The sequence below is a fragment of the Humulus lupulus genome, chromosome 6, assembly GCF_963169125.1.
Source record: "Humulus lupulus chromosome 6, drHumLupu1.1, whole genome shotgun sequence".
Lineage (NCBI taxonomy): Eukaryota > Viridiplantae > Streptophyta > Magnoliopsida > Rosales > Cannabaceae > Humulus > Humulus lupulus.
Window position 1 is genome coordinate 77,920,296 of NC_084798.1, and position 15,582 is coordinate 77,935,877.

The window sequence follows — 15,582 nt, forward strand, 5'->3', positions numbered from 1 at the left end:
ACGCAAGGAAAAAATGTGCATGCTCATGTCCTATTCATTCTACCCAAAAAGGCAAAAATGTGCATGCTCATGTCTTGTTTGTTCTACCCACAAAGGCGAAATTGAGTTTACTCGCCTGCACCTAAAAGTGAGACAGACACAAGCCATGAAAAGAGAGAAAGCAGATATAAAAATACACAAGCTACTCGCACCATTCACTTAAGGCAACTAATCTGTTCGCAGTAAGAACAAAAGGCAAAATGGTTTGCATGCAAGTATGGACTACAAAAGAAAACAAAGTGTTAAGAGTATGCAAGTACAAAATACTCCAACATAAGGCACGCTAGAGACTAAGCTATCAAGACTCTGGCTCAAGGGTCTGGTCTCCCAAGGCAGCTAAGGGGTCAGCAAAAGTGCGGGTAGTGAGATCTTCAGGCCTTGAAACATCACCATTCCCTGATTGTGCTAATGAGGTACGAACAGAGGAGTTTTCTTCATCAACAAGTCTCTGTTCACAAGCCTCTAGTAGGGACTTCTCTCCGCCATTCAGAAATGTTAAATCAATACTGCGGTTGTGTTTCCAGACTTGAAAAAAGATGTTATTTAGGATCTCTCCTTTTCTTCAAGGGCTTGAAGACGATCAGCTTCCGCATCAGCTTTAAGTTGCTCAACCTCAACATTATGAGACTTCTGAAGACGGTCAATCACGACCTTTAGTTGATTGCTCTCGGTAAGAACTTTTGAGTTGCTCGAGCTTGATCTTACAACTGTTCCTCTCACCATGAACAATGTCTATCTCAGACATGAGGGCACGACATGTATCTTCCTTATCCTTCTTCAACTGCTCGATAGATTTAGATAGGTTGTTCAAGGTGATCATTGTCTACGAAGGATAAAAATAGATCAATACAAAAAATCAAGCGAAAAGATAACAAGTATGATAATAAGAGAAGAACCATACCTGAACAGTGTTGGCAATAGAATGGCGAATGATCTCGTTGGGGACGCAAACTCCAGAGAAGGACCATTCTGCCCGTATCTGGTCACTCTGAATGACCTCTTCAAATCTAGGTACCACAATTTGAACACGAGAATGTAATATAGGTGATAAGGAACGGGTCGTGGGAACCACACTAGCAGTCGAAGCAGGGGCCAGCGATGTAACCCCAGTTGGAGGTCGACTCTGACCTGAACGAACAGAAGAAGACTCTACAAGGGTCCCCTTGTTCTTGTTCGCTAACTGTTTTCTCCTCTTGTTAGCTCTTGCACCTACAACCTCAGGGCCACCGAACAAAGCTCGAACATTCATGTCTCCTGCCAAAAGAAAAATGGTCAGATAAGATACAAAAAATGTATATGTCATAATGCGGTTAAGAAAAAATAGTATACCGAAAGGACTGCCAGTTCAAGTTTCCTCTGGAAAGTATTCATTTAACCAATGAGGGAGGGGTAGTTCCTCATTTCTAGGGGATAGACCCAGACCTTCCACGTCACTAAAAGTTTCAGAAGGGAGAGGCACTTGCGATAAGTCAAACTCTGAACATTTAGGCAACCTAGAACAAAGACTGATTGGGGAAGAGCAAGTAGATGAAACTTCAAAGTGAACTGACTCACGCTCGTCGCGAACAACAAAAACCTCTTCTGATAGCCTCTCGCGTATAGACTCTCGAACCTCATAAAAGGGAACGTAGTCAAACCCCAGAGGCGGCGATAGATGATCTAATGACTGGTATGGTTCGAGTAGACCGACCAATCATAAATTGTCATCATTGATAAGGAAGGATGCATTCCTATACTTGCCATCAAACCGACGTAACTGAGAAAGACGCTCTTGCATCTCAGAGGTTGGAGTCGGTCGCCTATAACGACCTAATACAACAAGTTAGGTGAGCAGAATAAGCTTAATGTGAAGGAAGAGAACATTAAACTATTGAAAGGGAAACGATCATATATTTACCAATATCACGGAATGACCTATGTTCGGACTAGAAGGCATTGGTAAAAAAGTATTGACTAAAGTAGTGACTAGGGTTGGAAACGCTACTCCTAAGGACTTCCCCACCAGAGTAACTACACAAGTGGTAAAATCCTTCATAACCTGATACATGATCGGACTTAAGATTGAACAAGAAGTGAACCTCCAAAGCATTATGGGGTGGCTAATATAATACTCTATACAGAATACGCAGCAGTACCAATAGTCTGTAGTTGTTCGACATCAGTTGGGATGGGGCTATTCCAAAATAGTCGCATATTTCCAAAAAGTACGGATGAAGTGGAAGGAAGGCCCCTGCTTGGCAATTCATGGGACTCCAAGCGGTATACCTGTCGGGTGGGGAGCCTGCTTGCTCGTCATTAGTAAGGACTCTAAGCCCGAGCTCACCAATGAGTCCATATTTATCTATTAAATGGGGCAAGTCACTTGTAGAAAGGCGGATCTCAGTGTCACAAAACCATCCGAGCTAAAGATTTCTCCAAGCTCTTTTTCGATATAATCAACATTTTTCCTCTTCCTTAACGTTCTTAATTTCTTGGGAGGCATGGACTTGGTCCTAGATCATAAGCAAATAGGGACGAAAAAATCCCTATACACTTCGAATAACGAGGCCTGTTCGGATAGATGGGAGGAAGGACCAAGCAAAAAGAGTAAGATTTTGTTCTCACATACACAATATGAGGCATGCTCGCCCATAGGTGTATAGCTAGGGCGAACAAAACCGAAAATGTACTAATACACATGAATAAGCTAGCTTGCAAAAGAATCTATACTTGGGGAGAACAAGGAAACTTGCTCATAAAAGGAGTTCAAGCAAGATGTTTGTTTAAAGGTTAGTTCCAGAATCATGTTCGTTTATGGGTTGATTCAAACATTCTTTTTACAAGACACTAGCAAATTTGACTCAACGAAAATGTGTGTGATGTATGTTCGAGTAATTGCTAAGTGTGTGCATGCACTCATTAGCAAGAGGAGTACCTGCTCGTTTTTATTCATAAAAGCTGGATTGGACCGAGACTTAGATGGGGTTGTTCTCATATTCAAAGATGCAACCTATTCACCTATAGCCTTGGAGGAAAAGCTTATTTGTCCACCTATACTATAAATGGGCCTACATACACATACTAAATGAGAACAGAATCAAAGAAAAGGGGCTTGCTTATGAGTGGAACGAACATAAACTAACTGTTCGATTGTGTGCCTAGAAACGAGTAAGAATTTGAAGTCTCTATTCTAATGGCATCAACTCATTCAAATAAATGGAGGATTGTTAATCATCTTTATTCCTACACATGGAAATGAACAAGGCAAGAAGCAGGCGAAATACAAATTGTTCGCATGGGTTCGCAAATGGTCTATTCGCTAGAGGTGAACGAAGCCATAAGTCTTGGCTTTGTTCGCTTATATGCATTTATGTTCGCCCGTGTCTGCATAATTAGTGCTAAAAGACTAAATTCTTGGTGCTGTGAAACCGTTTGGACCTTAAATATTTGAAGGTGGCTGTTCACTTATGGTTTAATGGATAGAAAGAAAAAAAAGAATGTGTATTCTTCTATTCACAAGAGCCGAGTTAGTGGACGAACAAGGATCAGAACAAAGAATGATACATTTGTGTTCATACTATGTGCTCGTTGTAAGGAATCACAATTAGCAAATGGTATAGTGGCATAAAATGATTTGATTGTATATATGCTTACACTAAAAAGCACAAAAGCAAGTATTGAGTACTCTTTTATAGACCTGAGAACACGATGTTCAGGTCACTGCATGAAACGAACAGAACATTGTACAAAGAGCAAGAATGTCCTGTTCGCCTCTACTCATCTATTGGTGCTAAGCAAATAATTTCAACCACTACTAGCATTATACTGGGATTACGGATTCTCTATGCTAGCAAAATAGAATGATAAGCAAGGGTACCAATTCACTCAAATACACATGTATATCGCATATTGGGAACAAACAGAAGTGGGAATGAAACCTTGACTAAAATTGAGGAGAGTAAACAAAACGGGATCTAAGAACTCAATACCCATGGATTCGATGCTAGGTCTTACACTAAAGTTGTGGCAAAAATGCAAAGATTCAAGCAAATATCAGAGAAATCCTTATAGCATATACTCGATTTTTCAAAGGATAAAACTTAATCCAATTAGTATACCAGAAGCGAACAAAGAGAAACAACTCAAGGATTTACACATTGGAGAGAAAGATAACTCTGTTTGCTTATGTGCAAGGAGTCAATGGCAACAATTCTGCTCAAGAACTAATAGATTTCATATGTATGCAAGCGGACAAAGGAATATATGTTCGTTTAAGAGCCATAATTAAAAGTTATGTTCGCAAAGAGTCAACAAACTCAGATACTTACCCACGGTGGCCTTCGACTGCTGATGGAAAGGGAACAACAGGATGATTTCAAGGTTGCAGTACCTCTGAACAATCCAAGCCTATGGCCCCAAACACGTAAAGTTTCAAGTCAAAAATCTACAAAGACCCAATTGCATAAAGCGGATGAAATGCTTACCCAATTAACGTTGCAAGAAGGAAGCAACAGTGACAGAAGCTTCTTGGCAGAATCACACTACTCTGGTGACGTCGGCGACAAGCGGCAGGACGACTCTTCTCCTCTCATGACGTCAAGCTTCTCAATGCAAGAAGGGGGAGGCGACAGCTTACTCTCAACCATGAAGGCTCCTAAGAGAACAAAACCAAGCAATGGGCTAGGTTTTCAAACTGATGGACCTAAGGGTCCTATTAGTCTAAAGGGACTTTGATCCCATTTGTGTGCAAAGAACAAAGTATGTTTGTTTGCTTGTGTACAAGTTTGTTCGGTAAGAGTAAATAGTACAAAGGAAAATTCATGCCAGTTTATATAACTGGGGCGAACAAAAGTCAGTAATAATAAGTCAATTGCAGAAACAACACGATATTTCAAAAGGCTTGTGGTGTTTTTGTTTGTGTATATATTGTTCATGATAGAAGGATATAACAAGTTGTTGTCCAATAAAGTGCCTTTAGAACTATTGGAGAAGTGATCGTGAAAAGGGTATTTTATTTAAATGCCATGTAAGTGTATAACCAAAAATGAATGAGGAAATTTTTCGCGTAACTAAGTCAGAATTGCGCAAAGCACAAAACTGACTTGGGGGAAAATGTTATACCCATTTTTTTGGGCATTTATGACATTTAAAAAAAAATAGATTATGAAGGGATTATGAATGGAACATTTTTCCTTCTTGTTCTCACACAGTGCAAAATGGTTCCTGTTCTCATGCAGTGCAAAATGGTTCCTGTCCTCACAGAGTACAAAGCAGACTACTAAGCGCTAACAGAAGGGATTTGGTCGCATAGCTGCATTCCTCAACCTCTGTTCGCACAAGACAAGTTATTTTACCTCTGTTCGCACAAGGCAAATGATCTTGTTCGTTCAACACACAACATTCATGCTAACAGAGTTAGCAAAGGAGTACAAAGTTGTCATTTATCAAAATATAACTATAATTCTATTGTAATGTATTATTTGCGGGCCAAGCCCAATAACTTAGGCCCATGATCTAATTGTAACCCTAAACTCCTCAATATAAATAAGAGGAGATGGGATAGAAATAGGGGGGCAATGGATAATGCCAAAGGATCATTCTTGTATACACAGTCATTATGTAATGTAAAGCGAAGGAGGACTATAGAACAACCGGCGACGCAAGTTCGCCAAAAACTATGGTTCTTCAAGCTTAAAGAATAATAAAAGTGACTAAGTGGACGTAGGTTATCTTTTTAGGGTCGAACCACTATAAATATATGGTGTTATTTATTTGATTATATCTCTATTCTTTAATCCATGCCCTTATGTTCTTAAATTGATGAAAAATGGCGTCAACACACACCGAGTAACTCCATCTGATCCTTAAACTTCCCAATGTATCGTACCAACTCCTCCTTCCCAGTGTATGTAGGAAGTTTCGAGGTCTTGTATTTTGGTGGTGGTTGGGCAGCTTGGATCTTGGCATTGAAAGGGCTCCCACTTCTATGAGCCAACTCGATATCTGAAGGTTTCTTTCTTAGACCCTGAACAGCCATAACGAGTGCATCTATTTGAGCCTGCACTACTGGTGGGATCGTTGCTCCAGGTGGGGTGGATATCCCTGGTACCTCCTCCTGAGCACTGGTCCTCCTGTTGATGACCTCCCTTAAATCCTGAGGTCGCGCATCTTTCCCCATCATATCGAACACAGTACTTGTGTTATTTATCGGTTCATTTCCCTTGCGAGACTAAGGGTGTAGGGGAAGTAGGTCTGCCTTGCCCCTGTCGGTGCAACCCTGCCCCCAAGCCTCTCGTCCTACATGACTTTGAGATTTGAAGCGACCATTTTCATTCCTGACATGGCTCTCAGATGTTTGACCCTCATCTCCGGCGTTGTTTCGTTGGTCCCCCTGGGAGGGGGGCCTTCGGGTTGGTAATACTCCTACTCCTAGATGGAGTGTTATTCTTCTTAGTCATGGAGGAGGCAGTCTTGGAATGTGCCTCTTCATCCTCGGAAAGTGGTTCCGAGAGTGCCCTTGGGGTCCTACTCCTCCCCTGGGACTTTCTGTTACTGTGGTCTTGTATTCCTGCTGCTTTGGCCTGAGCCTCCCTCACTGCTTGAGCAGCAGCTTCAGCGTTAGCTCGGGCTAACTGAGTAGCCGCCTCTAAGGCCACAGTGGCCTCCTGGTGCCTCCGGTAAGCCTCCTGCTCCCTCTGGATCATCCTCTGGACCTGCTCATCGATCTCTCGTCGTTGTCGTTCTATATTCACCCTCTGAAGGGAAATTTCTGCAGCAAATGCCTCCTGCCTCGCCAGAAATTGCGCCATCTCCTCCTGGTGAGTGTCCTGTGGATCTTCTACATCAGGTTGATCTCCAACCTCCACCTGAGGTTTGTTAACGGGATCTATGGGATTCTGGGTGGTGGAGTCCCTGGGAGCAGTCTTCTTGGTCTAACTGGGTTTTGGAGGCATAGTAAAAATGACGAAAGTGTGTTTCTTGATTTCATACTCTCAATGAAAGTACAATAATGTTGACTTGTGAAATTGGCCAACGGTTGTATGTAAAATATGCGAAACCTTTTGAATGAAATAAACAAAATAAATGACAGAGTACGATTATCTTAAATAAACACACATGAATTTTATAGTGGTTCCCTGTTCAGATGAAGAGTAACAATCTAATCCACTTAGCTTTCAGTATTGAGTCACTCGACAATTACAATGATGAACAAAAGTGTTCACTCGTTTCTCACTTGCAAAGAATTCCAGCCAAAAAGCTCTCAGAACAAAGACCCTTTTAATGAAGTCCTGGGTCCTTTATTTATAGTACCCAAGAGCTGTTACACGACCAATGATACTGGGATCGTGGGTTGGCACACAATTATCAAATAGTGGAGATACGTGTCCACCTTCCCATGATTGTGAGATCGTGGGTCTTCCTGTTGCCTTCAATGGATCGTGGTTGATAATGCACAATAGAAACGTCTAGGAGATATTAAGTCTCTGTTGGTATGTCAGACTTAGGTGCTAGGCCCGATGACCAAAGCTTGGGTGTTGGACTGTGACCTTCTAAGTGTTAGGCCTGTTGATCTTCGGGGTGCTAGGCCTGTTGATCTCAGTTTGAACGAGAGTAATTACTTCTCAGTGAAGTGTACTTGGAGGTGTAGGCCGACCACCCTATGGAGGATAAGGTCAGGCCGACCATCCCTAAGGTCCTTGGGCTTATTGGGCTGACCACCCCGAGGTAGGGTCAGGCCGACCACCCCTAGAGATACTGGCTTGGTTGATTTTCCTATAGGTCCTGGACCTATCCTTTTTGCCTGTCGGTCTTTTCTCAATACTTTGTCATTTTTCCCTAATTTGTGATGTCACGTGTTACATTCTCATTTGCCACATCATCCTTGGATCTTTTAGGGATAACACACACCTTAAGTCAGTTGTACAACCGACCTATGGTGTTTTGTATCACAAGTCGGTTGTACAACCGACTTGTGGTGTTATTATTTATATATATATATATATTATATGCATATTTATCCCAAAAAAATTCTTGTTTTTATACAAAACGTCCAGAACATTGTTAATTACAATAAAATGACTAAATTTGAATTAATTATCCAAAATAATGAGTCTCATGCATATTTCAATTGGTTAGCCAAAATATGAATAGATTTATCATGTAGTATTTAAAAACTCCATGACATATTGTGCCCATTCTTCACGTACTTCATTGATCTCTTCCTTTGTGTAAGAGATCTTCCCGCCACACTGAAACAAAAATTATTGCATTATGAAAATATTGAGAAAATGTTAGAACTTTAATAAATATTATATTAACTTACGCTACTAGTTAGCCATTTTGTTGGAGCCTCATTCTTGACAAAGTCTTTTATCATCCTTATAATATAGAATCCACATTGAACTGATTTTACTGGTTGAACACTTAACACTTCTCCACACAACTTCCTTAGTTTTCGCATTATTTGTGCGCAAACGTTGAAAGACACTATGCAATATAAATATATAAACATTTAGATACAGTAAAGTTTTAAATGAATTCAAGAGTATAAAATTAATAGGTTGGATTATTACCTAAAAATGAGGGATTAAATTTCATCTAGTGGGAAATTGCCAAAAAAATCCAAATAATAGCATAATTGATGATCATAATTAATTATTACAAGCCTCCAATACTCACTAAGACATACACAAAAATTAAGTTATTGAAATAATATATAATCACAATAACATAATTATGAAAGTACAAAACTTACCTCAAATGGTATGGCAATAACCACATTTGAACTGGATTTGAATCTACGAAGCAATTTGATACCCATTCAACTCGTTCATCTTCAGTAGAGCCAATATTTGATAGCCAAACCGGCTCAACGAAACGAAAAAAGTGACATATCTCTCCTTTAACCAATTGAAAGTATAGAAACCTACATAAAAAAATATAATAATCTTGTTAAATTCATAAAATAAGTTTTTAAGAATGTTTATCTATTTTAAATCTTCCATACCTGATATATGTGAATTGACCAACTACATTCCATAAACGAGGGTGCTGATAGAACTGACCTAGTTAGGTGCTATAATGAAACTATGTTAAAGACAGCGCAGCAAATCAGCCAAAAAAAAACAAATTTAGCTATAGATTTCAATTAACCCAACGGTTTTGAAATATTTAAACCCACCACATGTAAGTTGCTGCCGTCTGCAGCACAACTCATAAATGTCACTTCAAACTTGCACCCTTTCCAGTTCTCATAACAAAAAAGAAATTCACAAGAAACGTCTCCAACCAGTTATGGAAAATAAAAAGGGAAAATTAAAATGCAAGAAGAAAAATCAAATCTCCCAATTTTTCATTCCATTTCCACTCTAGAGCTCAATAAACCAAGTCTAATCAAAACCGCACTCAGTTCAAACAGCATAACAGTTTGTGATCGCCTAAAAAAACGAGAACCCCCCCCCCCCCCCCCCCAAAAAGAAATAAATAAAAAAGAACTCCATTTCATCTTTCCACTGGTTTATCAGCATCCAAAGATAGTTTCTCAACAAAGCACAATCAATCCTTCAAGTACAGCATATAACATAAACAAAACGAAAAAGGCACAAAATACTGAGAGCTATAAAAACACAATACCGCTAAGTGTTTCCCATGAATCTTGGAACCAGATTCCTGAGCAGAGACCGAAGCTACAGCCAAGCTAAAAAGAAGAGCAACTGAAACTAGAGCGCGTGAGTTACACATTGCCGGAGTTTAGACCTTCCCAGCGAAGCACTTGAGCTTCTGCAACTTCCGACGATCTCTTCCGTCGAAGCTTCAGGTTTCTCGTAAAATGTGTGAGATTTGCACAGCTTGCAGAGGGACAAAAATTTAGTGAGAAAAATTGGAGCTCTGAGCTCTGGCACCTTTCAGCCTGTCATCTCCGGATTTGTATTTAAATTATTCAAAATTAAATATAATTTTTTTACTAGGACTTCTGCGGTTTTTTTTCTAATAAATAAATAAAAGTTAGTGTTAATTAAGCCGGTGTTTTCATAAATTAGATAGTAGTGCGCGTTTGCGTTTCCCACGTAATTTTTATAGTGAGCCGAGCCGAGCAGAGTCAGTTTTCATAGTAAGCTTGAGCGAGCTGATTGAGTGAGTCCGTTCCAATGCAACCGCATAATATTTTCAAAACTCATATTTTGACAGCTATTATTATTTAGAGAGAAAAAAAAGTTAAATTGAACTTTTAATAAACATTGAGATGTAAAAGTTAGAACTTAGACTAGATAATGTATAGGTAGTAATGCTTCTTTTTATCTTTTCTTGTTTAGTTGAGGAGTTATTAAAAAAGAAACATGAACTAAATTATCAATAGAGTAGATTTTTTATAGCTTTACATCCTTTAAGTACTCATAAAGATAGTGTTATCTTCTATATAATTAAAAGAGTTTATATCTTTTAAGACCATTTGTTTTGCCTCATTAACTGTTTAAACTTTGTGTTTTGACAAATTATTTTTTGGACCATGTGTTTTATAAAATGGTTCAAATAGGTTCCTAAACCTGATTTTGATGAACAAAAAATTGAGTATAACAATACAATTCTTAGGTAGAATGACTGTATTTTTGTTGTGAGTTGTTAGTTTGATGAATTATTTGTGATTTTAGTTCAAAAAACTTTGATCAAAATCGGGCTTAGGGGTCTATTTGAACTATTTTAGAAAACACGGGGTCCAAAAAGTAATTTATCAAAACATAGGGTCCAAACAGATAATGAGATAAAACACATGGTCTAAAATAATATAAACCCTAATTAAAAACATAAAGTATACAAAGTTCAAGATAAAAATAAATAAATAAATAAATAACTCCCAAATATTGATCAATTAATTTAGTATAGTTTGATGATATTTCTTTTGGTTGTACTAGATTCTGAGTCAAATATTTCCAAGGTGTTGCAAGGTGCATCCACGTTGGGCCAAGGTAAACGGGTTCGGACCACTTGGCTCAAGCCAGAGACGCAAGCTAGCTTGGTGGTAGGTTCCCTAAATTAGTGGCGGAGATTTATACATGACTCGGGGTGAGTCTGGGGGTATTTCTGGGAATTTAGAAAATATATTGGAGACCGTTTGATATTGAGGAATATAATTGGTGATTAGTTAGGTGTCGGGATGTAAGCGGTAATTTATAGGGGCACTCGAGGAATTAGCGGGAACTGGGAATAATGAACAAAATGCCCTTAGAAGGACCTAAAGGTTTAGTTATAATTAGGAGGGTAATATGGTCATTTGACTTTAAAGGGATAAGTTATATTCAGTTTTTTGGACTTAGTGGAATTGTTAGAAAGAAGTAGAAACTGACAGAAGAAAGAAAGAAGAGAAAACAGAACACTTAGACTTGCTCTCTTCTCCTCCAATCGGTTTGGTAAACTTGGGCTGGAATTTTGAAGATTTAACCTCTTGAGGAATTTTGAAGATTTAACTCAGGAAAACTTGGGCTGGAGCTTGGGGCTAGAGACCTTGGTGAAGCTAGAGGTTTTAGCAGGGATTTGTCACTTAATTGAGGTAAGGTCTCGAGGTTTTGTTGAGTTTTCTAAACTGTGTTAGAAATGATTTCTGAAACTTGATTTTGATGGAAGTTAGGAGAATTAAGCTTGGGGAATTAAGGAGTTTAAAGCTAGAAAGGTTTGGAGGATAACCTAAATTTGATTTCCCCATCAAAGGTAAGAAAATTATGAGTTTGATCAGCTTGATTGCTAGGTTAGTTTTGAGTTTCTGGTTGGGGTTCTTGAATTTTGAGTTCAATGCTTACTTTCTTTGTTTGATGATGCATGTGGTTAGAATTGAGGTTGTTGGGTCATGTGTGGTGAGATGTAGATGATGATGGGCTAAAATTGGTGTATGGTTGAGGTTTGGAGGGGATCTATAGAGGTTTGGCTCGGGGAAAATCGAAGGAGAAAAAAACTAGGGTGTTGAAGTGCTGTAACTAGCGCTGTAGCGCTAGCCTTTGGGCACTACAGCGCTAGGCTTGGCTGATTTGGGCATTTTTGCTTCTGTTTGTAGCGCTATAGCGCCCACTTTAGGGCGTTGTAGCGCTACCCTGTTTCTAGAAGGGGATTTTTGAGTTATTTCTTAGGGTTTTTGCCCAGGGGCTCGGGGTTTGATTCCATCACCCCGTTTGGTGGAATTAGGGCTTCCTGAGGTTAGGTTTTGGGATTGAAGTTTGGTAATGGTTCTAACTTATGACCGTGACTAGGTGTACGCTAGGGCTCGGAAGGGATTGTGCTTGAGGGTTGTCATCATTGATCAAAGCTACCGTAATTCAAAGGTAAGAAAACTGCATCTGGTTATGTGATTGTATTGGGACTAAGAGCTCCCTATATCTGTATGATGTCATAGATGGTATTATGCCATGGGACATGTGATAAACGACCTAAGAGTGTCGGAATCAATATTTGTGCACAGGGCGCGGCTCGGCCACTGGTAGCTGAGGACAACTTGATATTCACTGAGCTCGGTTTAAGCGGGTCGGAGTCAGTGGGATAAATAGGGGGTGCGACCTAAGGGCGTCGACTCTGATTGTTATATGTGAATTGGTTGTTAATGATAATTGATATGCTTGGTATGTTGAATGCCTGATCATATAGATGTCTTGGACTGTTGAGTGTATGATTATACAGTACGAAATATCTGATTGTTTGATTGATGATTATGCTCTGTTATTGTGTTTTCTTGCTGGGCCTTGGCTCACGGGTGCTACGTGGTGCATGTAAAGGCAAGGGTAAAGCGGACCAATCCTGAGTGGGAGAGCTTTGAGGCTGAATGTACATAGTCAGCTGATCGGTCGCCACAGCCGAGGAGTGGTACAGGATGAGAGAGCCTAAATGTCTGTTTTGCCCTTAGAGTGGCTAGTAGCTGTACCTATAACCTGAAATTTTGTAAACTATCTTTCAAACGTTATTTCTTTTGAGATCCCATGTACTAAAATGTTTAAATATATGAAATGCAACTTTTGTGACCAAAATCTTTTAACCCTAGTTCAATTATAGTTTCTGTAACACGTTTCTAACTAAATGACTTGATTAGCAAGTCTTGCACTTTTATAAATACACAGTGTAACGGTCTTAGCTATCCAGGGCGTTATAGAAAACGTATCGTATTTGGACATTTGATTGTGATTCATTTCAAATTCAATCACACACTTGTAAACTTGTGTGTCATTTTCTAGAACACAGAGCCAATGTGAAAATTGTCAAATATGCACTTGGCAAGTAAATTATTGTAACACTATCAAATAAGTCTCCCCACATTTAGAAATTAAAAATTAGCATTTGATAGTTTATACATGATACATTTATTCGTTGAATGGGGAAAATATCACATAATTTTAAATATGTAAATATAATTAACTATCCTAAAACTATGTAATTTTATAAAATTTGGACATAATTACCTGTCATTAACAATCTATCTCTCCCTAAAACTATCTCTCAAACATTCTCTCAACCCCTCTCTCATTCTCTACCATGACGACACCACCACCACAACCTCCCTACGGCGGCAAGCACCACCTCCCCACGTTGTTGCTGTCATTACTACCGTCCTCTCCATTGGCACTGCCACCTTACATCACCATTGAAAAACCTCATCGAATATCTCTCTTTATTTTTTTTTTATGTTTTAATGATTCAAAATGCAACCATTGAAATTGTATGTTCTAGTACAAATTTTAAGATTTTACATGATATAATGTTTTAGATATCGAAAAAAATACCAAAATTAAAAAAAAAATCAACTTAAGCAGACATTTGAGTGAAAAGATACGAACTTCAAAATTTTTCATCAAATTTCAGTACAGAGCATCGAAAATGCATCGAAAAAAGTATCGTTTTGACAAAAAATTAAGTTTTCATGATTGCATCACAAAAGCATCGAAACAACATCTATTTTGTATTAAAAAAAGCATTGATTTTGCATCGAAAAAGTACTGTTTTGACCAAAAATCAACTTTTCATGATTGCATCACAAGAACATCGAAACAACATTGATTTTGCATCGAAAAAGTATCGTTTTGGCAAAAAAAAATCAAAATTTCATGATTGTATCGCAAAACCATCGAAAAAGTATCGTTTTGGCAAAAAAAATCAAGTTTTCATTATTGGATTACAAGAGCATCGAAACAACATTAAGTTTGCATAAAAAAACATCATTTTGGCCAAAAATCAAGTTTCCATGATTGCATCACAAGAACATAAAAAAAATATCGTTTTTGTACCAAAAAATAATGAAAACGATGCAAATTCGATGTTTTTTGATGCAATTATGAAAACTTTATTTTTTTTTTTGCCAAAACGATGCTTTTTCCATACAAAATCGATGTTGTTTCGATACTCTTGCAATGCAATCATGAAAACTTAATTTTTTTGGCTAAAACAATATTTTTCGATCCAAAATCGATGTTGTTTCGATGTTCTTGCCATGCAATCATGAAACCTTGATTTTTGGTAAAAACGATGCTTTTTCGATGCAAAATCGATGTTTTTTTCGATTAAAATAATTCGATGTTGTTTCGATGCTTTTGCGTTGCAATCATGAAAACTTGATTTTTGGCCAAAACGATGCTTTTTCAATGCAATTTCGATACTATGCACTGAATTTTGATGAAAATTTTGGTGGTTCATATATTTTCACTCAAATATTCGTTTCAGTTGATTTTTTTAATTTTGGTATTTTTTCGAGACCTACAATATTAGATCATGTAAAATCTTAAAATTTGTATGTATAACATACAATTTCGATAATTGCATATCATTAAAACATAAAAAAAAATAAAGAGAGATATTCGATGGGGTGCTTCAATGATGATGGAAGGTGGTGGCGCCAATGGAGAGGACAGTGATAATTATGGCGACAGCGTAGGGAGGTGATGCTCTGCCGTCGTGGGGAGGTTGTGGTGGTGGTGCTGTCATGGTAGAGAATGAGAGAGTGGCTGCGAGAATGTTTGAGAAATAGTTTTAGAGAGAGAGGAAGCTTGTTAATGACATTGACAATTGTGTCTAAATTTAACAAAATGGCAGTTTTTTGGATAATTAATTATGTTGCTATATTTAAAAATTATAATATATTAGAATATATATATATATATATGTGATATTTCCCGTTCAAAATTGTATAGTTTTGTAATTTTATTGGTCTTACCGAAGGAGTTCACATTAATTTGTGACCCACTACAAAGAAAAATACTAAACAAAGACTCTAAAAATACTTTCTAATGTAAAATATAGGAAATTTATTTTCTTATTTTACAAAAGAAACCAAAAGCGTCCTAATCTTTATTGCTTTACTTAGAACTTTTTTGTAAATTTTCTGATTTCTCTTTCCTTTTGGAAAAATTATTATTATTTTTTCATTAGAAATGAGATAAGAAGAAAAGTTTCTAATTAAAAAGAAAAAAGAGAGAAAATTGACAATTTGACTAAAAGTGTTCCTTTTTTATTTTCACTTGAAGAATCACAAAAAGTTTTTTTAAATTGTAATCCTTATGCATCAATTGGTTGTCGTAACTCACAATAATACAAAGCTTT

The 15,582-nt window shown here is 37.9% G+C and overlaps 1 protein-coding gene and 1 long non-coding RNA gene across 4 annotated transcripts; both read right to left on the bottom strand.

Moving 5' to 3' along the window:
* Positions 1–679: 679 nt before the first annotated feature.
* LOC133785238 (uncharacterized) lies at positions 680–4,769 on the bottom strand. Its single transcript, XM_062224489.1, has 3 exons — positions 4,503–4,769; positions 941–1,293; positions 680–862 (listed from the first exon to the last, which is right to left on the bottom strand). Exons 2-3 carry the CDS (start codon positions 1,286–1,288, stop codon positions 680–682), a joined length of 531 nt encoding a protein of 176 aa, XP_062080473.1. The 5' UTR covers positions 1,289–1,293; positions 4,503–4,769.
* A 3,268-nt stretch (positions 4,770–8,037) lies between these two features.
* LOC133784085 (uncharacterized) lies at positions 8,038–10,036 on the bottom strand. 3 transcript variants are annotated; one of them, XR_009871121.1, is made up of 5 exons: positions 9,026–10,036; positions 8,774–8,944; positions 8,592–8,696; positions 8,342–8,505; positions 8,038–8,267 (listed from the first exon to the last, which is right to left on the bottom strand). It is a non-coding gene; the product is annotated as an uncharacterized LOC133784085 (long non-coding RNA). The 3 variants fall into 3 exon arrangements; XR_009871120.1 differs by having other exon boundaries at positions 8,342–8,696; XR_009871119.1 differs by lacking the exon at positions 8,592–8,696 and having other exon boundaries at positions 9,026–10,027.
* Positions 10,037–15,582: the final 5,546 nt, after the last annotated feature.

Coding starts and splice junctions, on each gene's coding strand:
- LOC133785238 (XM_062224489.1), bottom strand. CDS start 1,288: ATGAATGTTCGAGCTTTGTTCGGTGGCCCTGAGGTTGTAGGTGCAAGA. Junction 863..940: donor CTATTGCCAACACTGTTCAG/GTATGGTTCTTC, acceptor TATCCTTCGTAG/ACAATGATCACCTTGAACAA.